The sequence below is a fragment of the Penicillium daleae genome, assembly GCF_028827525.1.
Source record: "Penicillium daleae strain IBT 16125 chromosome Unknown utg000001l_segment0_segment0, whole genome shotgun sequence".
Taxonomy (NCBI): domain Eukaryota; kingdom Fungi; phylum Ascomycota; class Eurotiomycetes; order Eurotiales; family Aspergillaceae; genus Penicillium; species Penicillium daleae.
Window position 1 is genome coordinate 2,310,412 of NW_026623149.1, and position 24,229 is coordinate 2,334,640.

At 51.1% G+C, this 24,229-nt stretch overlaps 8 protein-coding genes across 8 annotated transcripts; 6 read left to right on the forward strand and 2 right to left on the reverse strand.

The window, feature by feature from the left end:
- Positions 1 to 464: 464 nt before the first annotated feature.
- Positions 465 to 2,123, forward strand: N7458_000717 (acyltransferase family protein; the record flags this gene model as incomplete). The annotated part of the gene is made up of 1 exon (XM_056904111.1): positions 465 to 2,123. The coding sequence occupies one exon, from the start codon at positions 465 to 467 to the stop codon at positions 2,121 to 2,123; it is 1,659 nt and encodes a 552-aa protein (XP_056771878.1).
- Positions 2,124 to 2,955: 832 nt separating this feature from the next.
- Positions 2,956 to 5,003, reverse strand: N7458_000718 (uncharacterized protein; the record flags this gene model as incomplete). Its single annotated transcript, XM_056904112.1, has 4 exons — positions 2,956 to 3,377; positions 3,438 to 3,518; positions 3,582 to 4,185; positions 4,239 to 5,003. 4 exons carry the CDS (start codon positions 5,001 to 5,003, stop codon positions 2,956 to 2,958), a joined length of 1,872 nt encoding a protein of 623 aa, XP_056771879.1.
- Positions 5,004 to 9,709: 4,706 nt separating this feature from the next.
- Positions 9,710 to 10,665, forward strand: N7458_000719 (alpha/beta hydrolase; the record flags this gene model as incomplete). Its single annotated transcript, XM_056904113.1, has 2 exons — positions 9,710 to 10,319; positions 10,376 to 10,665. 2 exons carry the CDS (start codon positions 9,710 to 9,712, stop codon positions 10,663 to 10,665), a joined length of 900 nt encoding a protein of 299 aa, XP_056771880.1.
- Positions 10,666 to 11,126: 461 nt separating this feature from the next.
- Positions 11,127 to 11,600, forward strand: N7458_000720 (SUKH-3 domain-containing protein; the record flags this gene model as incomplete). Its single annotated transcript, XM_056904114.1, has 1 exon — positions 11,127 to 11,600. One exon carries the CDS (start codon positions 11,127 to 11,129, stop codon positions 11,598 to 11,600), a length of 474 nt encoding a protein of 157 aa, XP_056771881.1.
- Positions 11,601 to 12,792: 1,192 nt separating this feature from the next.
- Positions 12,793 to 13,747, forward strand: N7458_000721 (SDR family NAD(P)-dependent oxidoreductase; the record flags this gene model as incomplete). The annotated part of the gene is made up of 2 exons (XM_056904115.1): positions 12,793 to 12,856; positions 12,924 to 13,747. The coding sequence occupies 2 exons, from the start codon at positions 12,793 to 12,795 to the stop codon at positions 13,745 to 13,747; spliced, it is 888 nt and encodes a 295-aa protein (XP_056771882.1).
- Positions 13,748 to 16,313: 2,566 nt separating this feature from the next.
- Positions 16,314 to 17,528, forward strand: N7458_000722 (putative pantetheine-phosphate adenylyltransferase; the record flags this gene model as incomplete). Its single annotated transcript, XM_056904116.1, has 1 exon — positions 16,314 to 17,528. The coding sequence occupies one exon, from the start codon at positions 16,314 to 16,316 to the stop codon at positions 17,526 to 17,528; it is 1,215 nt and encodes a 404-aa protein (XP_056771883.1).
- A 1,331-nt stretch (positions 17,529 to 18,859) lies between these two features.
- N7458_000723 (F-box domain protein) lies at positions 18,860 to 20,441 on the forward strand (the record flags this gene model as incomplete). Its single annotated transcript, XM_056904117.1, has 2 exons — positions 18,860 to 19,226; positions 19,306 to 20,441. 2 exons carry the CDS (start codon positions 18,860 to 18,862, stop codon positions 20,439 to 20,441), a joined length of 1,503 nt encoding a protein of 500 aa, XP_056771884.1.
- Positions 20,442 to 21,079: 638 nt separating this feature from the next.
- N7458_000724 (histidine phosphatase family protein) lies at positions 21,080 to 22,683 on the reverse strand (the record flags this gene model as incomplete). The annotated part of the gene is made up of 2 exons (XM_056904118.1): positions 21,080 to 21,489; positions 21,543 to 22,683. The coding sequence occupies 2 exons, from the start codon at positions 22,681 to 22,683 to the stop codon at positions 21,080 to 21,082; spliced, it is 1,551 nt and encodes a 516-aa protein (XP_056771885.1).
- Between the last annotated feature and the right edge of the window lie 1,546 nt (positions 22,684 to 24,229).

Genomic DNA, 24,229 nt, shown 5'->3' on the forward strand with positions numbered 1-24,229 from the left:
CACCGGCCGCATACGGCGCAGGGTTGGCCGCAAATGGCATGGCATCAGCCGGTATCCTCTTGTCTCCTTTCCTCCTCCCGCTTCTTGACTCTTTCAACTATCCAGGCCTCACGTCTCTTCGCCTATACATCATTGTTGCCAGCCTGCCATTCTGTTTGGCATTGGGCCGCCAAGAAAGAGAGACCCTGGACTAAGGAACGCCATCCCGCTGACGTATTAAACCGGGCTTCGGGGCATTTTCGACCGCGTTCTGGCTCCTTTGATCTGATCACCACGACCTCATACACCCACCTTTAACAACTCCCGACGTGTCTATCGCTAGCTCATAGCCGGGAGTCAAGCTCATTCAATCCAACACACACCTCCTATTTGTCTCCAATTTCAATGCGCAACTCCATTTAACGACCTTTCCGTGCTAGGCTTCCGCCGCACGTCTTCCTCCGAACCCCTCGACCTTCCACACTATGGCTCCACCACCACAAGATCGAGCCTCGACGTCGGCTTCAGATATCCCACTCACTGACCTCGAAGGCGGCTCTCGCGCAACCGCTCACTTCACCGACACCTCCCGCTGGAACGGCTTCTCCCAATTCCATCCGTCCAATATTCTCGCGAACTCCAATGGGCTGGCACCGAAGGTGTCGCAGGAAGATTGGCTGGCCTTTACCGAAGATTTAGGGCATAGATTGACGGTTGCATTGACCCCAAGCTTTCTACAACGATATGTTGGTGGTGGTGCACCCCAACCGACCAAGTTGCATGCCATCGCGGCGCTTGATGGGCTGCGCGGCTGGGCCTGTCTGCTAGTCTTCAACTTCCACTTCCTCTTCACATACACCTGGAAGGTGGCGGTCGGGTGGGGATTCGCAGGCGAGAATTTTGGAATACACCAGTTACCTTTCTTGCACATGTTAATCTCGGGCCACATCATGGTGGCCATCTTTTTTGTCATCTCGGGCTATGTGCTCTCCTACAAGCCCTTGAAAACCATCCGATCCCGATCATTCGAGGAAACCTTTACTGTACTGGCCTCGTCAACCTTTCGAAGAGCACTGCGCCTCTACATCCCTTCCATCGTTGGTCTTGCTTGCGTCTTTGTGGCTGTCCGACTTGGCTTGTACAATTACTCGTGGGGCGTCATTAAGGAGGGCCATACCATTGTCGGCACGAATGAACAGCACCCGCCCATTTACGGGTCCTTCACTAAGCAATTCTGGGACTTTTACTACACCGTCGCCCATCTGCTGAACCCATTCGACTGGGGTCTCTTCTACAACAACTACAACCCGCACCTATGGACCATTCCTTTAGAGTTCCGGTGTTCGCTCGTCCTGTTCATTACGACCTTGGCCACCTCACGTCTGGTGTCGATCGTCCGAATGCCTCTCGTGGCCAGTTTGATTTGGTTCTGCATGCGCTATGGTCGATGGGATGTCGTCCTATTCCTGTGCGGCATGTTAATGGCCGAAATTGACCTCATCAACGGAACGTGGGAGCGGCCCGCGAACTCTGCTTCAGTCAGGGACGATAAAAGACACATCCGCCTCCGTCCCGGTGGAAAGATCATAACTACTGTCTCCCGAAGGCGCTTATGGATCGCCGTCTTCGTGCTGGGTCTGTACATCGGGTCAACTCCGAATCTCGGATTCAAGTGGACGCCGGGGTACATGTGGCTCTGGAAAATCACCCCAAGCACATATCCCGAGCCACACCGATTCCCACAAACCATCGGCGCAACCCTGATCGTCTTGAGCATCAATCACTCCCCCGACATCCAGAAAGTATTCACCAATCCATTGTCGCAGTATCTGGGCAATATCTCGTTCGCGTTTTATATCGTCCACGGTCCCATTCTACACTCGCTCGGCTACTCGATCATGCCTACTATCTGGGCCATGACGGGCAAGGAGACCAATTCTCAGTACTGCCTTGGATTTTTCATTGGATGGTTGATTTGTCTGCCCATCTCTATCTGGGCGGGCGACGTCTTCTGGCGCGCCGTCGACGTGCCCAGTGTGAAATTCGCCCGCTGGATTGAAAGTCGGGTTATCGCAAAGGGTTCACCAGCGACTGGGACGCCGAGCTTGACAACGCCAAGGTCACAAACCCCGCGGAACCAGTGAGTTCGAAGCCATTGGCTACACAACTCCCTTCTTACGGGGACAATAATTATTGCTGGAGTACATACTGCTCTACTTATTAGCTTCCCCCCCCCCTCCTTCCCTTCCTTTTTCTTTTGATACCAACTCGCTGGACGAGTTTCCGCGAATTTCTCTCTTTGGCTGGTACATCTCGAACTCTGGATCAGCCCATGTAACTATAGACACCAATAGACTTGCAAATAGAGAAGTCAGGATTGGATTACGGCCTACAATAGCATAGCATATTCTCTAATCCATTTGAAACACCTCAAAATGAGATCGGATAGGACCAATACACTTGACGGTCTAAAATCAGAGGGAGTACCACTTCCAAAATTGCGATGTGTAGTATCGTTCATTCATTCACTCGTGCCAAAATCAAAAGTAGATCAAAATGCAACCATCAACCGCTCCGCCTCATCGACGAACCGAACCCTTGGTCGAGTAACCCCCGCAAAACAAATCGAATGGGGGGTGCTATGTAGCCGAACTCGATTCGGCTATCACGCAGCCTGATGCACAATATGCTAGAGAGCTGGGGGCCAAAATAATCAAATACACCCACCTAGCAAACGGGGAATATGGAAGACGGGATGAAAATGGGAGCAAGGTTGATGATGGGCGATCGGGGGCAATTCAAACCATCTAATGCAGTCAAATCGGGATGCAGGGATTGGGGGTAAACGTGGGATCCTCGCTTGCAAGATAAAGCCTGAGTCAAAGAAAGGAAATAGCATGAGAAGAACAAAATGCAAAAAAAGACATGTCCCCCACCCGCCTATGCTTTCTTTTTTTAGGTCCTTCATCCATATCCTTATAATGAGACACCCCATATCCCTCGTCCACCGCAGACGCCGAGCCATTCACGAGGTTGGCCGGCGTGGTTGGGTCCGCCTTGTGGGGACCAGCTGATATTTGAGACTTCGTAGTCACACTGCCATGCAGCAGCAGGACCGCGCTCGGAGGTCGTGGCCTGCGCTGGAGTGCCGGGAGCTTGAGGTGTGGACAAAGGCGCGGCATTATGTTGGTTAATGAGGTCCCAAATCAGAACGAGGCTGTCGTCACCTCCAGAGGCGAGGACGCCGCGTCGGTTCGGTGACCATTCGACACAGTTTAGGGAGGCGGAGTGGCCCTTGAGCTCGAGGAGGGCTTGTCCAGGTTGCCGCACGTCAAGCACACGAACGACGTTGGAGTCCTGGGAGAATGTGGCCAGGAGGTGGGCGTCGTGAGGAGAGGCTGTAGCAAGGTTAATGAACGGCTCTCAATAGATATAAAAGATAGGGTAGGGCATCATACCGGCGATTCTCAACAGTGGCGGAGGCCACATGCCCGATTGCGATGGCCCGGATGGGCTGGAGTTACCAGGACTCATCACTGCTATAGGGAGTGTGAACATCCATTCCCGTTTATCATTACCATAACATTATACGGAGAACTTACGTTTCTCAGTCTTTTCTGTCGGCTCGTAGATGATAGTGCTATGCTCCAGACTTCGCAAGTCAAACATGCGCACACTTCCATCAGCACCGCAGCTGACAAAGACATCCACGCTGTTCGCACAAAAGCGAACATCATAGACTTCCTTGTCGTGAGCAATAAGTTGAGTCTTAGCGGTCAAGGTCGGAATGTCCCAGATAGTGCAAGTTGTGTCAATGCTAGATGTGATGATAAGACTCGGGGAGATGGTGTTCCAGTCAAGCGAGGTGATAGGGGCAGTATGCTCGGGAGATTTAGAGTTGGATAAAAGTGCCAATGGAGAGAGCTTCGCAGGGGGAGCATCTCTTTGGCTGGAAGGTCGGGTGATCGAGTTGGAGCTTTGCAAGGGTTGAGAATTCGGAAGTGACCACAGCCGCAGGTGATCGCCCGACGTCGCGAGTAAGTCAGTAGACTGCTTCTGGGAGGATGGAGGTTCCCAGAGAATGCGGGTAACGGGATAAGAGTGTGTCGCCTCAGCGGTCCTGACATAGTCCAGCTTAATCTCCCCTGCTGCGGCGTCTGGGGTATCCGGGTCCGGTTGCGTCCAATGTGTGTCGATGATTTGAATCTGGAAGAAACAGTTAGTAGAACTCACGTGGAAGCGGGCCAGATGATCCGAACATAATTGTGATTGTCTTCTAGATAGCTCCCAAGGGCCAACTTGCCCCCAAACGAGCTCGAGGATCCCGAAATGGGCCATTTACACCAATCGACGGCATATATAGGCCATGGTGCCACGTAATTACTGTTTGTAGGAATCTGAGTCTCTCCATTGTAAGGGAGCGACCCCGGGCTCATCAGCGATTCACCCAGAATATGGTCACCTGGGGGCCGAATGTCCGCGAGCCCCAGCGGGGAGTACTTGGAACCCTGCGGGGTGTGTGGCGGGTACCCAGCGCCCGGAGATGTAGGATACTTGGACGCTTCCGATGCCCCGTGGTGTTTGTACATAGGGGATTGATCAAAGCCAGCGGGGCTGGACTGTGAATGGCCGTGGGAGTTGATCATACTTGTGCGATGGCTGGACTGTTGTGGTGTCGACTGCGGCACGGTGGGAATCACGGACGGAGCTGTGTTGACCGAAACAGCAGGCGGACGATGCTGACCTCCAGGCGTCAGCGACCCAGGCAGAGTAGCGCTGCTGTGTCCACCAGCGCTCCCACTGGGCGCATACTGCATGGAGGATGCGCTGGAGTGGACGTTGATCGCGGGGACTTGGGTGGAAGCGCCCACGTCGGGCGTCGTGGGGTAATCGTGGACTGACTGCTGGCGAGAGGCAAGGTTGGGATTGATCAGTCCCGTTGAAGGAATATGCAACTCCTCTGGCTGGCGCCCGAATACGGTCGACCGTCGATGAGAGTCAAAGGACTGTACGGGATTCGACATGGTGCGGAGGTGCCAACCGGGGCTTACTGGTCTAGGGGAGGAGAAGGGTCGGGAAGGGTCTCTCCGTAAGCTCCGCTCCCCCTAAGGATGAGGACAACGAGTGGGAGAGGGGCTCCGAATTGAAAAGCGGACGAGCTTCGATTGAGCTCTGCGCTATTGGATAGACGAGGAGAGCGATTCAAGTCCAGCCGGGGGTGGTTCGACGCAGGCGCAGCTTCACAAGTCTGAGGGCAGCTGGTCCCGCGCTGACTCAGCCAACCCCAGGCTGGAGGTCAGGGCCGATCACCATCGAAACAGGTCAAGTGGAGCGCAACGATCCAAAATATCTACTGTACTACGGTACCAATCGTTTCAAAGACATGATGGAACACTAACAACAATTCTGTTCACAGCGAATACAGTTTCCGACGAAGACTTAACTATCATTCGTCTATCGCCGAAGAATAGCTAGTCCAACCTGACACCCATGCAGATGATCCACTCCAGGCCCCGATGGCCAGATGCTGCGAAGAATATTCGCAAGTTGCTCAGTCATATAGGATTCTTCTATGCCCGGGAAATGCACGTTTCGCCATATCTCCAGACTTCATTCACAGTTGGAGACCTAGCGTTGAGCGGGTTATAATCTCTTGTCACCAAGAATGACCGTGACAAGTAACCCTGAACATATTACTCGCCATCCGCAAAGAATTCATGCCTAAACGCTACCAAGCGCATGTTGCTCAAACGGCAGCCAATTTGTCTACTACCGGATGAGATGAGATTCCAGGGCCCCGAAGCAAATTTCTCGTCCATCGCGGCATTGACAAAGGCCTTCTAAAGAACGGATTCTTCTGTCTCCACAACTGCACTCACTGGTATCCGCCGGGGGTCGAAATGAAGATCCAGAAGCAGGCTACGAAGGTTGACAAATTCACCAAGAGCCATGTACATCTCGTATTCTGCTCCACTGCCTCTTGGTCTCCTGATCGGGAGACGGAGTTCTTCCAGGTTTGGACAAGTCTGCGCCATACGACGGATCTCAGAAGCATCCAACTCGGCATACTTGCACTGTTGCCCTTTACCGGGACAAGTTGGGCTTGGGTCGATGGTTGTAGGATGAGTCCCCTTGGCGACGGTCCATGAGGCTCTAATATCCTTTCCAGACTTGAGACATTCCGGAGAAAGCTAATATGAAGGTATTTGAGCGCTGGAAACGCTCTAATTGCAGCGATACAATGATCATTCTCAGCGGTAGTATCCACATTTCGCCATCTAATGGGGTGGGGATCGATGAAGAGGCGCTCTAAGTTGGGAAATAGCACGGCTACCTCAGCCACATCGGCTGGATCGTAAATGCTTCCAATTTGCCAAGAGCGATGTCGAGAAAGATCCACAATATTTGCTGACTTTGGCAAAATATTAAATTCTGGGTTGATGAGAATGGAAATTGACTGCAATGAAGATAGTGGTTTAGGGGCAGCAACGGCACGCAGATCATGCCATTCTTTCTTGAGAGTGGTAAATGGGAATTCGGTTTCCAAGTGATCCGTTGTTGTCCCTTGAATAATAAGATGTTTCAAATTCGGGGCCATGAATAGAAACGGGAGCATCTCATCCAGATCCTGACGGCCCATTGCACGATCATCCCCATAGAGCAGATCAACCGCGAGGGTATGTAGACCGGAGAGGCGTAGCACATTAAAATCGAACTCGTATTTAGGCCAAATCTTTCTAGTACTCGTACTCTCCTGCCTTTTGGCTTCCAACCCCGGTGCACTGTACCGGACAACCTGTCGGCACCAAATGTTCAGCTGACAATTTGGATGATACTAGGAGATAGCTTCTCGGACGGACACGGAGACTTCATTCTACATGATCAAATAGAGCTGCTTCAGTTGCTCCAGATGCGAGAGGAGAGTGACTATAGGCTCCCAGTCCCGTTCCCAGTAAAGCCTTCGCCAATAACGGAGATCGTCTCTACGTGGGATGAGGTACAATCTATCAAATGAGGCTCCAAAATGGTATCCCTCGTCGCTGGTTCTCTACTATGTACCAGATCCTTTACCCAGGGCACTATCCTCCACGCGTATTGTTCCTGTGCGGCTGGTATTGTGGATTGCACGACATAGACCAAGGACAGTCTCCAGGCGAGTTTAAGAAATGGACGTCCTGGGGTATCCTCGGCCAGCGCCGAGACGGTTCCAGAACATCACACTAGGTCTTCATAGATCAGCGGCGTGGCTGCTGCATAGAACTTTGAACGACCATAGGTTCTGGCGCGAACTGAAACGGTTGTGTTGGAGCTAGGAGTCTTGAGTATGCGGGTCAATGACAAGCAAAGACTGAGTAATATTCCTATATGACGACATATTTGTCTTAACAATTCTGATGGAAGAAGATCCACTTGCTTTAGTAGCTAGGTAACGGTTTAGGGCATTTTTGATGTGAATTAGCTAGATCGGCTGCTTGGCCGGCTGCTTGGTGGTGACGGAGTTCGTAGAGAGATATTAAGCTTCGAGAGCACTCTTCCTGCGTCGATTGGCACTGGGTCACTAGCTGCGAAGCTGTTTTGTATAGTTGGATTAGCTGATTAGAAGGCTTCTAGCCGCGCGTGTTGGTAGTCCACTAAGAATCGTGTTTGTCGATGTGGTTACTGGTGTGTAGGTAGAAAGACGCGATTTTGGACGGGGACGGGTGGGAATTACGTTAGTTATATAAAATGGGATGACTACGCAATTTTATGCAATTAACTAACAAACATAACTAATTAACTAACTAATAAGTTAGGTACCTAGCTAGGTTAACGTAATTCCCGGCCGATTCGAACACTCCCTTCCAAATCGCGTCTTCCTACACACCTACCTATTTTAACTACCTACCACGCCACCAATTCGCTCTAAATCGTCGCAAAAATGGCCAATCAAGAGGCCAAGATCTTAGTAGCCCTTGATGATATAAAAAATGGCTGTGTCAAATCTATACGCGCAGCAGCTAGCCTATATACAATCCCGCTTACTCCACTACATGCACGCGCTACAGGCGGAATCTTACCCGTTGATAGCCGCCTAATTAGCTATAAACTGACCCAATTAGAAGGCAATTTGCGTGGAGCAGCGCCTAGGCCGGCTACTGTAAGAGAGGTAGCTAATATCCTAGTGACTGCACGCGATAGTTAATCCTCCACCTACCGTCGGCAAGAATTGGCCCTGAACCTTTGTTCAACGGGGTGATGAGCTTCAATCGCGCTTTTCTAGGCAATACGACTACTAGCGCGCATTAAAAGAACACCGAAAGACCCTGCGAGCGTGGGTTACTACCGTATCAAGCGTGATTAACGAGAACGGTATCCAAGCAGAGGATATTTGCAACTTTGATGAGATAGGCTTTGTAATGGGCCTTAAATCTTCGTAGAAAGTAGTCACTAGGGTTAATCACTATGTTGGAGATCCATTCTATAGCTAGGCAAAGGTGTCTCGGTATCTAATTTCCGCAGATGAGATGAAGAATGAAATAACTGGCTCCAAGGTTCTCAGAGCCCACGGAGTGTAAAGGTCACAACAGCCGGTAGGACGATCAGTGGAAAAAGGTAGGATGAATAAAGCGGGTCGATTCCAATAAACAGCCAGATCAGTCGAAAAAGTCGAGAAAATCCAGGGAAAAAGTCTCAATGATAGATGGAAATTCATCAGACAGGCTCCCCTGGGTTTGTTGAGTCATCTCGGTAACTTAACAGCTTTCACAACGTTTGTTTGTTGAGCAAAGAGAAAGAATGGATGCGTCCGTCGCTTTACAGGGGTTCTCGAAATCGGCTTGCCAGAGTATACACTCTTTCTCGGCCCTACTGCCAAGACCTTAGCGCAGATCATCCATTGAGCAGGCCAAAATAAGCTGAGGGCCGTTGTAAGCGGCGACTTGTACAGGACAGTGACCCTCAAGGTTTTTCGTTCAGGAGTCAAAGTGAAGGCTGCAATCGTATACCAGGAGATACAATACATGAGATATATTTTACAATCGTCCTCAACTAAGTGTGGTCTTTTCAATGAAAGATCTGCACTAAGGCCTTGGCAGTGGGGCCGAGATAGAAGGTCTCAGTGTATACTGGTCAAGCCGATTTCGAGAAACCCTGTCTAGATATATCTCCGATGTTTTTCAGAGAACATACCAAGAGGATATTGATGGCCCAAGGCGACATTTCAATTCAGCCTTGCCGTTGATTTGGCCAATTCTGGGCTAGGATTCGATGATGTATGCAGATGTCAAGAGACCACAGGTTTCAGCCAGACCACGGTGAACCAATAACGCTGTATCTGAGCCCCGGTGCGAGAGGGTCAGTGCAAAGAGCGGACTGTGCCAGGACCTGTTAGAGTGTCCTTGCTTACTCCGTACATGAGTAGGGAAAGGGCGGTTAAAACTCCCGATTCTCGGAGGTGTCTAGAATCCCCTAGTACGAATATAGAAATTACGACACTAAGTAGAACTAAACAGTTTTGAGTGTATTTTACTTCCCCACTTTACACGACAGCATGGAAGCAACGTGGCTGCCAAAAAGGCTTGTTATTGACCAGTTGAATCACGGAATATGCCCTTTTATCATCAGGCGTTCCATTAAGCCTGATCAGCGAATTGACTCACAATCCAGGTTGTTGATGTTAATACTCACCAAGCGCCAGTATGTTTCTATCCTTCTCTCCTAATTCTTCCCAAAGCTCAGATAGCATACCAAGATGAATCGTACCTCGTACATTTACCATCCCGTTTCTCCTCCTGTTGAGCTCGATCTTGTCACCTCCACGGCTCCTGACACCTCGAGGCCTCGACCGGTCCTCGTCTTCTTCCACGGCGGTGGCCTTGTCAGTGGATCGCGGCGCGCCCGATTCCCGCCGCTGCCAGTGAAACTACTACTTGATCGTGGCTGGGCAGTCGTGGTCCCGGACTACCGTCTGCTGCCGGAAGCCGGCATCACAGATATTTTGGAGGATATGCGCCAACTTGAGTCTTGGCTAGTGGAATCTGCGGTGGGTATTGATCTAGGACGTATCGTCATCGGCGGGTCAAGTGCAGGGTCCCTGGTGTCCATTCTCGCCCTATCTGTGTGGAGGAAAGTCTCAGTATGCTCCTTTTTGTCGCTTTGGGGTATGTCCCAGACCGAGGGAGAGTGGTATTGCCGACGCCGCGACAATTCAGCTTTGTTGGGAGGCATTCCTGCCCGCCAGTTACAGGAAGAGAACGTCGCCCACTATCTACAACCCGGGCGCCCCCAGATCTCCACCGACGAAGGCAACATCAGGGACCCTTGTAGTAGGGCATCACTGTTCCTCTGGTTGTTGAAAGAAGGTATGTTGTATATCTGTGTGCGCTTCTTTGGCTTGTACACAATTATTGACCTTCAGGCCATATCGGTCCTCGGATAAGTGACTCGATGAGAATAGCCACCGGCACAGAGGCCGTGCTAGATTTGATTGATCCCTCGTATCCCCCCACGGTCATTGTGCACGGCACCGCTGACACAGTGGCGCCAGTGACAGATTCGAGGGCGCTGGCGGCCGCACTACAACGAGTGAAGGTTGCAGTGCGGCTAATTGAGGTCGAAGGAGCAGACCATGGGCTGGCGCCGCAAGAGACGTATCGTGACTCTTTCGAGGAGGCGATCCAGAGCGTGGAAGAGAGTAGTAAACATTGAGTTAGCTTGGGCGAATATGAAGAGGACTTCCTCAAATTATCGATTGTCCTGGATATTTGTTCAGTTCTAGGAGGGTGTAATGTGAGAACCACCTTCGCACGTTATCCAAGTATCCGCTTCGTCCATCATGAAACAGAATCCTTTCAGCAGGAATCACATCAGGATATATTTCCTGCGAGGTAGATAAAGACAGACCTACTGACCAATAGCAATACCAAGTCTGAGCGCGACGGAAGACGCGCCAGGCAGAAATACGAGGCATCCTCATTGACTCACCCCGCGATCCGCGCCTTCAGTCCTCGTTGTCTTTGTTTCCTTCAATATTGTTCATCCACATCTCCAGTGTCTCATAAATTCGCAGAAAATCCCGCACTGCAACAGCATACGTTGGCAGTTTCCGCGGCTATTTATGCGAACTGCTAGTTGCTGAATTCGCGTAATACCGAAGGATACGATCACTTATGGCCGAGTACACGGCCGAGACAGAGCACGCTCTCCGAGAAGCGGGTTGGACACCCAGACGCAAGGTCGGTACAAGTGACATGCGACACCAACTGGAGCAGTGGGGCTTTACCATGAGCGAGACGGCAGAGCGCTTCCTCTCCGAATTCTCCGGCCTTGTGTTCCCATATAACGGCCCGGGCATCACCCGTGCCCGCGAGAGGATCGAGTTCAACCCACTGCTTATCGGGGGCGAGGATGATAGATGTGCTGTCTGGAGTGAGGATATTGGCGAGATCCTCACCCCTATTGGAGAGTTGGCTCGGCAGTGGGACCTCGCTATCTCCGAATCTGGGGAAATTTTTACAGTGGCGGACACGCTTGACTCCTTTGGCTCGGGCGAGGAAGCCCTGGAGAATTTGATTCTTGGTGTCATGCCACGAGACATTTCCCTCAAAATTGTCGATGAAGCAGAATCTTCAAAAACTGGATGAGGTACTCAAGTATATGGTGTTCGTGAATTTGTGAAAGATGCGCGAAAACTACCTTCTTGAGGCAGATGCAGGCAGAATTTAGTTCTGCTCATCACTGTGGATCTATGGCACTTGTACCGGGCCATTGTGACTACCCTGTTTGTCTGATATCATTCCGTTTTTTCTCGCCTAGGTTGATCAACCTAAAAAAGCTGGATCAATTCAAATACTGTGTAACATCGTGAAAGTAGCAGCTTGAGTAATCATGTTCTCTCAAGAGGTTCGAACCCTTCTCGGGCAAGTTTCCGTTTCAAACTATCCAAGTGGCCTTTGACGCAGATTTTTATGGTTGTAAGTATCTGGACATTGCATAAGTGTACAGTCACTACTTCTTGGCGCTGTTGATTGTATATAGAAGCTGGTTGCTTGATTGACTTCACTATGACGTCGTCTGCAATCGAATCTCAGGAACTTTTCCATTGTGAATTCTAGAAAACAGAAATGAGGCAGTATTATATTGTACAATACTTCAAATCCTCAGAATTCCCTTGAGACAACATCCGATGTTCGATTCTTGACAAATTCCCGTTTCTTTGATCGCGTGTCGCCAAAGATTCCTCGAACGATGACAGCGCCCTCTTGATTTCCAAGCTAAAGGATGGAGTTGTCACGGCGCCTAGATCATTTCTATCGATAATTGTAGACCAAGCCTCGGTTTCAGCTTTATTTCAGCTTCTTGGAGCAAGTGTATCTCGTATGGGCTGTCATGCGAGTGCTATGATGTCATTTATGACCGTAAGGTGGGGAGCTCTGACCTGCTCCGACCTCTTTGCTTGCTCGACTGTCTAGACCTGCTCATGTTTTGTGTCTAGATTTTTTCCCCCACGTAATCTCGCTCGTTGAAAATAATGAAGTATAAAGGTCCATGAGGTACTACACTTGCAAAAACCTGAATGTGTCCCATTCAGCAGGTTAAGAACAGATCAAATTGAAAACATGATCAGGTATCGTTTTCCAGGCTGACTACTGTCATGATGAAGTCAGGGTTCAAGACGCAGCAGCGGTTATGGTGGGGCGGAGCTAAAAATCCTTGGCAAACAGTTTACAGTTCCACCGAAGGTTGATATAAAACATCTCTCAGGCACTTTCCACCATTTTCGCTGACTCTCAAGCCTAAAACTTTTAGCTGAGTTCAAATTTGACACATACTAAAATGTCTTCCCAAAACAACAATGCAAGCTTCACGCTTGAGAATCTCTTCGGCATGAAGGGCAAGGGTACGTGCCATGCAAAGACCTCTTCGGAATTCGGAATTTTCCATGGACCTTACTCACGATTGAACAGTTGCCCTCATCACTGGCGGCGGCTCGGGCATTGGCTTGATGGCCACTCAAGCTCTCGCAGTCAATGGTGCAAAAGTCTACATCACCGGTCGCACGAAAGAGAAGCTCGATCGTGTTGTGGAACTGTACTCAAAGGATATTCCCGGCGAAATTATTGCGATTTCCGCCGATGTTACTTCCAAGGAGTCAATTCAGAAGCTAGTCAATGAGATCTCGTCTAAGGAGTCCAAGTTGGATATCCTAATCAACAACGCCGGTATTAGCTCCGCCAAGCAAAATACTGACAAGGAGGATCCTGAAGAGCTCCAACAGGAGTTATTCCACAACACAAGCAAAGTCAGTGACTGGGAAGATGTCATGCGAACCAATGTGATGCAATTGTTCTTCGTCACCACTGCCTTCCTACCTTTGCTCAGTAAGGCCACCGACGATACATATGGATGGTCCAGCACGGTGATCAATATCTCTTCCATTTCTGGCCTCATAAAAGCATCGCAGCATCACTTTGCCTACAATGCAAGCAAGGCTGCTGCTGTCCACCTCACAAAGATGCTCGCACATGAAATCGCCGACTCGGGTGTCAAGATTCGAGTGAACAACATTGCTCCTGGAGTATTCCCATCGGAAATGACCGCTAAGGAGAGTGATGATACGCAAAAGAGCTCGCTTCCCAAGGAGAAGTATGAAAGCAAGATTCCAGCTGGTCGCCCCGGAAAAGATCAGGATATGGCTGGGGCTGTGCTTTTCACTGCTTCAAATCAGTATTTAAATGGGCAGACCGTCGTTGTCGACGGTGGCTATGTGCTAGCAGTTGGATCGGTCTAATCCGCCATAAAAGTTATTTCTGAAATTCGGAATAGTAAAAGAGAATATTTGTTACATTTCATGGGCCCTTATTAAGAATTCATAATTCAATGAATAGCATGTTGTCACCCCCCAATTTATAAATTTTTTTTCGAAAGCACAACGGATTCAATGGTAGTGCAGGCTATCTAGCGATCGATGCAAGTCCTGCTGAATCATAAGCGAATCACCACTTATTTCGTCACCGGGAAATTCAAGACCGCAACAAATCTTAATCATTCGTTCTAGTCTAGCTGATTAGCTTGCGTAATTCATATCGTGAGAGACATGCCCCTTGAAGCATCTTTACTTTTCCGGCCGAAGCTAAACCTAAAACATGGTAACCCTCAGCCACCAACTATGGTAAGCCTTACTAAAATCTTACCTGATCCACTCAAGCTGTTTAACTCCGTCATATCGAATTTAGTATGGTGTTTTGAGGTGGCCAGGGTAGCCGGGAACTAGTTAGTTAACCTACGTTAAGTTAACGTAATTCCCGCATGACCGGGACACCTGCCACCCTTAGAAAAATTAAAAATCGATTATCTCAACCCAACGCCCATTAATTCAACTAAATATAGCGATTTTTACATGAATTGATCCTGTGGCCAATCTCCCTACACCCACTACACCTAGGCGGAGCCCTAGTAGCCGGTCTATCTGCCTGAATAGGCAATTCGCCCTGCGTATGCGATTCTACCGCAGGTGCTTCAGCTGGCAAATTTAGCTGCGCAGCTAGCTGTAGGCCCTCTTCAACGGTCAAATCCTCTTCGCAGGGTATCTGCTTATGCGACCGATTGCGCTTCTTGACGATCTTCTCATTGGCTGCGCGTAGATTCGCATTATCTTGCGCGAGTACTGCAGCGTAGTGTAGCGATAGTGCAGTGCCCTCGATAATCTGATCAAGCATGGTTTTGATTGGGCTCGGAGGGCTCTTTGACCGCCGGTGTAGTAGATCCATTAGCATTGAAGATTGCTTATGTAGCTGAACGATAGTTCTGGACGTTTTTGGTGTGAATTGGCTAGATCTGCTGCTTGGCCGGCTGCTTGGTAGTGACGGAGTTCGTAGAGAGATATCAAGCTTCGAGAGCACTCTTTCTGCATCGATTGGCACTAGGCCACTAGCTGCGAAGCTATTTTGAATAGTGCTTGATTGGTAGGCTTCCTGCCGCGCGCGTTGGTAGACTTCTAGGAAATCGAATTTATCGATATGGTTATATCCTCGGCGCGCAAGATCGCTTACGAAGCGACCGTACGCGCGCTTAAGCACTGCGAAGCAGCCAACATCTAGTGGCTGTAGTAGATGTGATGAATGCGCAGGCATACAAAGAGGAATAATATCGTTTTCTGCGCAGATTCGGTCGAATTGGGGCGTAAGGTAGCTACCATGGTTGTCAAGAATCAATAGCCGAAACCGGCCGCGTACGCGCGAATTCGTTGATGGGATAAATAGCTTTTGTAGCCAGCGTAGGCCAATCTCATCGGTAGTCCGGCCGTTATTCGAGAGCTCAAATCGCCAATCTTTTGGTAGGTTATCAAACCAACCCGCAATAGCAACTTTAGCCTTAAAGATCACGCATGGCGGTAGCGAATAGCCATCTGCGCAGATAGCTTCGATAACAGTGACCCATTCGCGATTTCCTGGCTGTAGAATCGATCTCCGACCGTAGTAATCAGCCCTAGTGACTACTTTCTGCGAAGATATAAAGCCCATTGCAAACCCTGTCTCATCAAAGTTATAGATATCCTCCGCTTGTATACCGTTCTCGTTGATAACGCGCTGTACCGTCGTAAACCACTCTCGTAGTGATTTTGGGTCTTCGTTTAGTGCGCGCTGGTAGTCATAACGACTGGAGAAGCGTGATCGAATCTCTTCGCGTCGATTTATAAAGGTCGATGGCCAATTCTTGCCAACGGTAGGCGGAGGGTAGCTACCGCGTGCAGCTAGTAGGATATTCGCCATCTCTCCTATAGTAGCCGGCCTAGGCGCTGCTCCACGCGTATCCATCGAGATAATCCAATCAACAAGCGAATCCTCTTCTAATTCGGTCAATTCATGGCGATTTGGGCGCTTAGCAACGCGTGAGATTCGCCCATCGGCGCGCGCATGCAGTGTTGACTTCGGTATTGCGTATAGGCTAGCCGCTGCGCGAATAGATTTAACACGGCCATTTTGAAGATCATCAAGGGCCAATAGAATCTTACCCTCTTGATTGGCTAATTTCTGCGAAGATTCAGAGCGAATTGGTGGCATGGTAGGTGATTGAAGTTGGTATGTAGGTAGGAAGACGCGATTTTAGATGGGGTGGCCAGGACGACTGGCTGACTAAGTACGTGCTGAAGTGGGGGGACACTTCCCTTTCCCCAAGTTCCGAGTGAACCAGTTCCATACATTTTCGGAGGACCTTCAAAGCTCCCTTGATCCTGCAATTCCCACGATCGGGAAATTCCTGGGACATTCAACACCTCAATCCTCAATTAACCAAGCTCGGGCTCCCCATTTTCTTTCCTCTTTCCTATTTTCCGGCCCGGGCCATCCCTCTGTTTCATGGCATCTGATCTCCCTACATCATCCGTGGCTCTTTTGCTGCTTCCCCCGCCGCCATCCTTCTCGTTCAGACCAGTGAAGGATGTATTCGGAACACCTTTCGCCGATGTCTTGGTGAAGTTGGTCAAAGCTCTCAATGGATCCAACTCTATCGCTACTCTCGATATTGTATTGCAAATACCCGGTCTGCTCTCGCCATCCGCGAGGCCACAGGCCAAGGTCTTTGCTCCACTGCAGCAGTATCTAACTAGCATCTATACACTCATCGGAGCCGTCGCTGCCGCTCACAATATCGAACTGGACTCTCCCGGTGGCATTGATGCCCGAGTAGTATTTACTGGGGCCTCTTCTTCCACTCCGTCTGCCTCGTCTGGCCTGAGCTTCGGACCTATTGTCGACTTGCATTCTCTCGTGACCTCGGGCCGACGGTGGAACCATGTGTTCTACCTGAACAACGAGGCTGGCAGCAAGCTGTTCCGGGATTTCACTCGCACAAGCGAGACAAAGAACGCCCATGCTGAGATCAATGGGCATGCCATTCCAAACATCTCCAACTGGACTGTGCCGGTGTCCCCGTTACTTTCAGAGGGTCTTGAAAGCATCGCTCTCCAGCCCCACTACTCCGTCATTGTTGGCGGCACCTTCGACCATCTTCACTTGGGCCACAAGCTTCTCCTCACTGCGCTTGCGCTCACACTCGAGCCACCCAGCGCCACAGACCAGAGCCAAGAGAGATTACTGAATGTTGGTGTCACGGGAGATGCCCTCTTGACAAACAAGAAACATGCCGAGTTCCTCGAGAGCTGGGACGCCCGCTTCCAGAACACCGCCGCGTTCCTCCGTGCCATTATGGATTTCTCTCCCAACAACACTCCCCGCACCGAGCGCACCACTGCACCCGGTCCCAATGGCAACTTTGTGGTGATGAAAATCCAACCCAATCTGACCTTCAAGTTTGTGGAGATTTGGGATCCCTATGGTCCGACGATCACGGAGGAAAGCCTCACTGCATTGGTCGTTTCCAAGGAGACTGCCTCTGGAGGAGCCGCGGTGAATGATGAGCGGGCCAAGAAAGGATGGAAGAGCCTGGCTATTTTCGAGGTGGATGTCCTGCAGACCGGTGAGGCCGCGGACATTGCGGACGGCAATAACTTTGAGTCAAAAATCAGCAGCACGGACATTCGACGACGGCGGATGAACCTGGCCAAGGTGTAACAAGAGGGTAGGAGAGGAGAAGATGGGCTTGCTCTGCGGCGAAATGAAATTAGCATGTTGCAGGAGTTGTTTCTGTTCGAATTGTACATATTGTGTTTTGCCTTGGCGTGCCTCTCGACGAGTATCCTCTAGGATATCCGAAAGGACCCCGATCGGTGACTAGTTGTCCTTGCTAGACTGACTTGGATGCATGGTATGTACTGTATCGACTTGCGATGGCCTATAGTGTAGACCTGGCGGTTCGTCAGTCAGACATTATCACCAACATATTAACCAACCCATCAGCACCAACTGATTAGTTCGTTGGACTTCTGTTTTCTTTTTTCTCCTCCTTCCACGCCGTTTCGATTTCGGCCAATTTCCCCTCCAATCCCAATGTTCTCTGCCGTGTCCACCAACGCGGGTGCTCGTCACATTCTGCAGAAGATGTGACAAGAGGAGCGGGGGCCTGCATTGGCCTGTTCTTCATCGACGCCTTGCAACCACTCAACCATCTCGAATCAACCGGCACTTCCCCCTCCCGACCACTGCCATCCAACCAACCACTCGCCTCTCCTCCGTCTGCAATCATCCACACACACCACCAACCCCCCTTCCCTTCCACCCTTCTACTCTCCTTAACCCTATCCAACCAACTCGCTGCTTCGCGTCCTCCTGCTGCAGGTTCGCGCCGACTGCGCTGGCTGGCCGCAGCCCCGTTCAATCATGTGATTTGCAACGAGTCTCTCGTCGCCAATGGAACTGTCAAGATCGTGATGCAAAAGCCCCGACCGGGTGAGCGCCAAAGCGCGCTAAACTAGGGTCTTGAGGATCATCCCGGTCGCAGTGAGGCATTCTGAGGTCGAGAACTCTCGCCTTGCGGCCATGGTGAGACAAGGCCTCGCGTTGCAACTTGCGACGAGTCCACTCGAGCTTCGACAGTTTGCTTTTTTTTCCCTCCCAGCTTCGGCTCTCGACTGCCAGTCGGGGTTTTTCGATTTTTTTCGATGGTCATGATTTGCGACTGGATCTTTGGCTGTTAGATTTTGTTTTTTTCTTCTTCTAAATGTTAGCTTGATTTTTTTCTTCTTGATCTTGTCTTGTCTTCCTGCTGCTCATGCGCTTTTCTTCGCTTTCCTCGTCGTGTCGTATAATCAGCGCCAATCCCACCCATCGTGCGCCCCGAAATTTACAGTGTCCTCTGTCTTTCTCTTCCTGACCTCCTGCGCGGCGGTCTTGTAAGACCCCAGGTTGCCAGCGAGCGCCTGTGCCCGTCAGCTCGCTCTTTCGCATTTCCATGTTGCTGTTACTCGTCCAAGCAGCCGAGTTGTCGGCTGCAGCGCGCGCCAATCATGCCCCAACCCCGTCACATTCAAGACCTTGCCGACGAGCTGCTGAGCGAGATTTTGTCCTTCCTGCTGGAGGAGCCTGGACTTCGCATTCTCAATGGTAATGCCAGGAAGAACGGCCACAACGGCCACTGCTCGGGGGAATACAATGACCAACAGCCGAGCGCCTATGGCGAGGCATCAGAGCTAGATCGCTTTCGACTCGTCTGTAGACGATTCATGCGCATCGGTACCCCACGCAAGTTCTCGCGGTTCAACCTACGGTTCTCCGAGAATGGCTTTCGCCGTCTCGACGATCTGCTCAAGATGCAGCTGGCCTGCTACGTGAAAACGGTGACATATCTCGTGCGACCCTTCTATCAAGGCAGCGGTACCCAATAATTCTCACACCTGTCCACAAATCAGATATACAGAGTCAACGAGAAAAGCTAACACACCCAATTATCTAGACTGGGCACCGGTCCTTCGCACACTCGGCACCGAAGCCCCCGGACTGGCGCAATTGCATAGCCGCCGACTGCGCGAACAAACCACCCTGGTCAACACCAACCATGACCTAACGCAGCTGCGTGCTGCAGTCGCGGCATTTTCGGCACTCCAAGAAATGAAGCTTCTCCGGTTACAAGACGAAGCTGACGAGGAACTCCTTGATTTCATTCGCGACCAAACCATCGGCCACATTTCGTCAGACGCCCATTTCGACTGGGGATCTGCATGCTCACGGGCCGTCACAAACCTGGGTATCGCCCTACTCGATTCCCAACGCACCTCAATCCGCTTCATCGGGCCCCAAATTAGCCCCGAAGCAACCCTCCAACTCCTCAAAGCCCCCTCAACCACCCTCGCCGCAATGGGCAGCCGCCTCACCAGCCTGGACATCAACTTCCACGCCCACATCGACATCACCACAACCATGTCCGACCTCTCCCCCGTCTTCCACCGCTTCTTCACCGAAGCCAAAAACCTAGTCGCCATCCACATCGGCTTCCCCACTAAAACCCCCCTCAACCTCGACCTCGAGACAATCTTCCACGGCATCCGCTGGAAAACCCTTCGCACGCTGAGCCTACAAGGCTGGCGTCTCGGCGCAGACGAAATCATCACGCTCGCACGCCGGCACCGCCATCAACTGCGCGAATTCCGCCTCTACGCCATCTACCTCCGAGACGGCGGCCGCTGGCGCGACGTGCTCTGCATGCTGCGCGCGGAAATGGAACGCCTGGCACGACTAGACTTGCGCGAGATCGACTACGCCGCCAACTTTGACGCGCTGGCTATTGACAGCGGCGTGGAGATCTTCGATCCGCACCCCACGGGCCCGATATCATCTTCCGTCTCCGTGGCTACGGGGACGTCACCGCCGGAGGCACCCTTGCTTGCTACGTTCGGGACGAACGGGCATCATCGTGCGCTGGTACCGGGAGACAGACGGCGATCATGGGAGAAGGTTCGGGGCTTGGGTGTCGAGGAATTGGGTGATGATGGGATCCGTGTATATCGGGACCAGGTGCATCTTTGGGAGGCGTGGGTTTTGTCTGGGTTGCGGGGGACTGTGGAGAACGGGAATTCGCATTGTGGTTCTTGATAGTGCTGTTGCTTGCTGTGGCTGTGGTTGTTGCTGTTGCATTTACATGGACTGGGTGATTGGACGATTGTATAGCCTTGCACGATGGAGAGATGTGGAAGTGGATGTGGGTGTGAGAGTGTAGGTAGGAAATAAGGCTGAATTTATAACATGAGGTACATAGCAAATATCACATGGAGAAATCAAGAACATCCGAGGTCATTTTGGAGTGTTGTGCGTTCTCCAGCCTAGTTAGGACTGTCATACCAGGAGCTAGCGGCTGTCCGAAAATCGAATACTCATGAAGAAACGCGTTTTGAATGCTGTGTGATGTATGCGTCTGAATTATACTCTTTTCTATCTTCTACATACGTTTAGAGTCATGGTCAACCTATTGTAATGGCCACTTTGAGACTGATGCCTGCCCATATAGAGGACCCTCCCTAACTTTATTTGGTATCTCGATAGAACTTAAACCATATGGACTCTCAGAATCTGAGATCCAGAGTGCAGAGTAACGATATGTGCTAAACATGCCCGAAAAAAGACATCCGCAATGAAAAGCAGGGTTACTCAACCCGCGAATCTAAAACATACAAGAAGAAAGCAAGAATCCGAGTTTCTCCATCTCAACCCCCTTGCCATCCATTACATCTTCTCTACGAAGTATAGCAGCTCGCCCAGTCCCCACCACTCCGTGCAAAACTCAGCGCACGCACGAAATCACTGCGCCGGCACCGGCCCAGCTTATCGGCATTACACCCATGCAGCGGGACAACACGGTCATTGACCAGGACCCGAACGAGCGGCTCAGCCGAGCACGAGCACTGCATCATCTCGATGTACGCTCGCGCCGCGAACGGCACCGTCCACGCGGCAGAGTACCCGTCCGCCTGCGCCTCGGACTGGATATGATCCTGCGGCAGCGGGGCGGTACCGTTGTACAAGCCCATGGCGAAGAATATCGGGATCATGCCGTTGTCGTGAGTAAAGTCCGCGTACAGGGTGCGGTTAACGGGGAACGAGGCTGCGCCGGGGGCATCGATGGTGTGATTTGTTGTTGTATCGTCTTGCACGGGGAGTGCATCATGCGGGCGATTAGCTCGTTGACGAAGCCGACACCCTGGGTGGGACCGAGGGGGTTGCCTGCGCCGTAGCCGTAGTATTTACCCAGGGATTGGAGGTAGTTGTATTGCGACCATTCGGCTTCGGTGAAGAGGGCGCAGAAGGAGGAGACTTGGCTGGCGTCTGGGGTGGTGGCGATTGTGTCGTAGGCGCACATGTCCATGAGGTAGATGACCTCGTCGTTGGTGAGGGTGACGCCTGGTAGATTGGACTGGATGCGTTGGGCCATGGAGGGTGCGATGATGGAGGTGTAGTTCTCCGAGACATCGTCGCCGAGCGTGCTGGCTTCGAACGCTGGGCAGGTGTTGTGGTTGAGGGTGTTGTTGGCGCCGGTGTCTTCGGAGATGACCACGTTGATCGTGGCGTTTGCTTGGGTGTGGTCTGCAGCGCGGTCTTGTAATTTGGACTGTTGGAAGCCCTGGATGAAAAAGCGGCCGGACTCGACGACGCGCGAGGAGTCGGACGAACGGATGAAAGGCACATGGTCCCGCGTCAAGGCTTTTTTATAGCTCTGGTAAAACTTGATGCCGGAGCTGACCATTTGGCGTTCACCAAAGGTGGTCAGGTCATCGCTGCCCAGCGTGTAATTGTACGACTTTAGGAAGGCGGCCTTGCCTTGGAATGCGGTGGCATTGGCTTGGATAGCCTTGATCAGGGCCTTGTACTTCTTGCTTTTCGATGCGGTTGGGTACCGCGCGCCATGGCGAGACAGGACCTGTACAAAGGTGACGTCGCATTTTTCGGGTACGGTGTTGGACACGCCGGCATCTGCCAGAGAGAAGTAAGGCGAGTATTGGCCCCAGCGGTGCGAGATACCCGAAAAGCATTGGTAACCGCCCTTGACACTGTTGCACGCCCGCGAACGATGGGCATTCTTATTGGTTTGGCTAGACGACGCGCTCACCACCAGCAAGTCAGGACGTGCTCGTTCCACCAGAGTTACCTCACGCGAGGGTTCATACCCATTCACCATGTGTACCGCAGCCACGGAAACCAGGGCCAGGAGCGCGAAAAGGCTCGCAATCGTCCAACGGCGCGATTTCACTGCAGGAGACGACTTGGCCGAGCTCCGTCTATCACGGTGCTTACCCAAGAGGCTCTCCTCTTCATGTCGATCGTTGTTCTTGTACCCCGCCATTTCAAATCAGACTTGGCCAGCTTCAGCTGTTGATTGGGCTCCACGTGTCCGGGGAGGTTTCACAAGTCCAGGAGAGGGCATCGCGGGGGGAAGGAGAAAAGAGAAAGCGAGGGGAGCACAAGAGGTTATACAAGTGAGGATCACGACTCCTGCAGTGGTGATGGGCCGCGTTGTCGTTGCGATTTAGTCTGTCTTGGCCTGAAAGTTGAGGCTCGCACAGCGACATTCTTCATGCCCCGTGAGTCCGTCCGGTGCCCTGATTGGCTGTCCTCCGCCTTTCGGCACGTGGGGCGTGTTTAGAGTGGACAATGGATGACGACCCGAAAGTACATCGATCATGACACACTTGTATATGAGATTCTATGTACCTTCGGGTACTCGAGCTGCCTGGTTCCTGAGATCTGTTTATCTCCGACGCCGATTGCCTTTCTGGGACTTGGATCGTGGACTATACCCACTCATGAACACATTCAACACGGAGGAATATCTACTTTCTCGATAGAACACCACTTGGTAGGATAACTAGTGAAGCCCTCGATCATGCTAGAACCGGAACCCTCCTTCATCTCCCCGACTACACTTTATCGTGGATTCGTGGCTAAGGGCTAATGCAAAACACTCACGGAATGGACAGATCAACCCTGTCCCTGACACCTATGAGGATGCACATGTCCGAACCCTAGCTGTAGATCATCCATATTCACACTTTGGACACCGGCAACCCCACTCAACCGTCTTCCTAAATTTCAACCATCTGCCCTACGGCCCGCTACAAATTGGCCGAAACAATACAGCATGCATATACGGTGCTCCCAACTCCTAGACTAATCATCCGCAAGAGCTGTCAAATCTGTCAAATTCAGGCCGGATTGACGTAGCCGACTGTATGTAACGTCCATTGCGCAAGGGGTGTCACGGGGGCGGCTCCCCACTCTATCACAAAAATTCATTCGGTACCTCTAGAGGATGCAGTAGACAGGTAATCAGTCCGTACAAGAATACAAATCTCAAACCCCTGTACTCTGGAACAAAGGTACCTCGCAGGAGAGTGATGCCAAAGATCAAGGCAAACTAAGCGACACTAGCGCAGGTGCGTTGAAGAATCATCCATGTTATCGGGAGTGGGTTAATGCTGATTCGGAAAGGGTGGACCGGTCTTGATATATCCATTTTACCTGTCAACGGTCACCCGGGGAATCGGGAACTGTAGATCAGTACTTCATACAGGAATAATGGAGTAATAGCTATCTTCAGCGTAGTCTATACCTAAGTGCATTATTGATGAGATGGTTGCCCTAGCAATGTCCAAGTGTAGAAACCTCTCAGATGCTCATACAGCGCCACTCCATACGCGAATAATAATGGAGAAATTCGGTAAAGTGTCTTGCAGGAATCAGCTCTATATTCCAGATCATATTATCAGGCCAGTAAGTAAATAGTGAAGGGGATGCCCGCAAGGCCCAGATTCTAGGGAAATGACACCAAGTAAAGATAAAAAGATCAGAGAAAGATGAGACAGGAATATTCAACTCATATCGCCAATGGA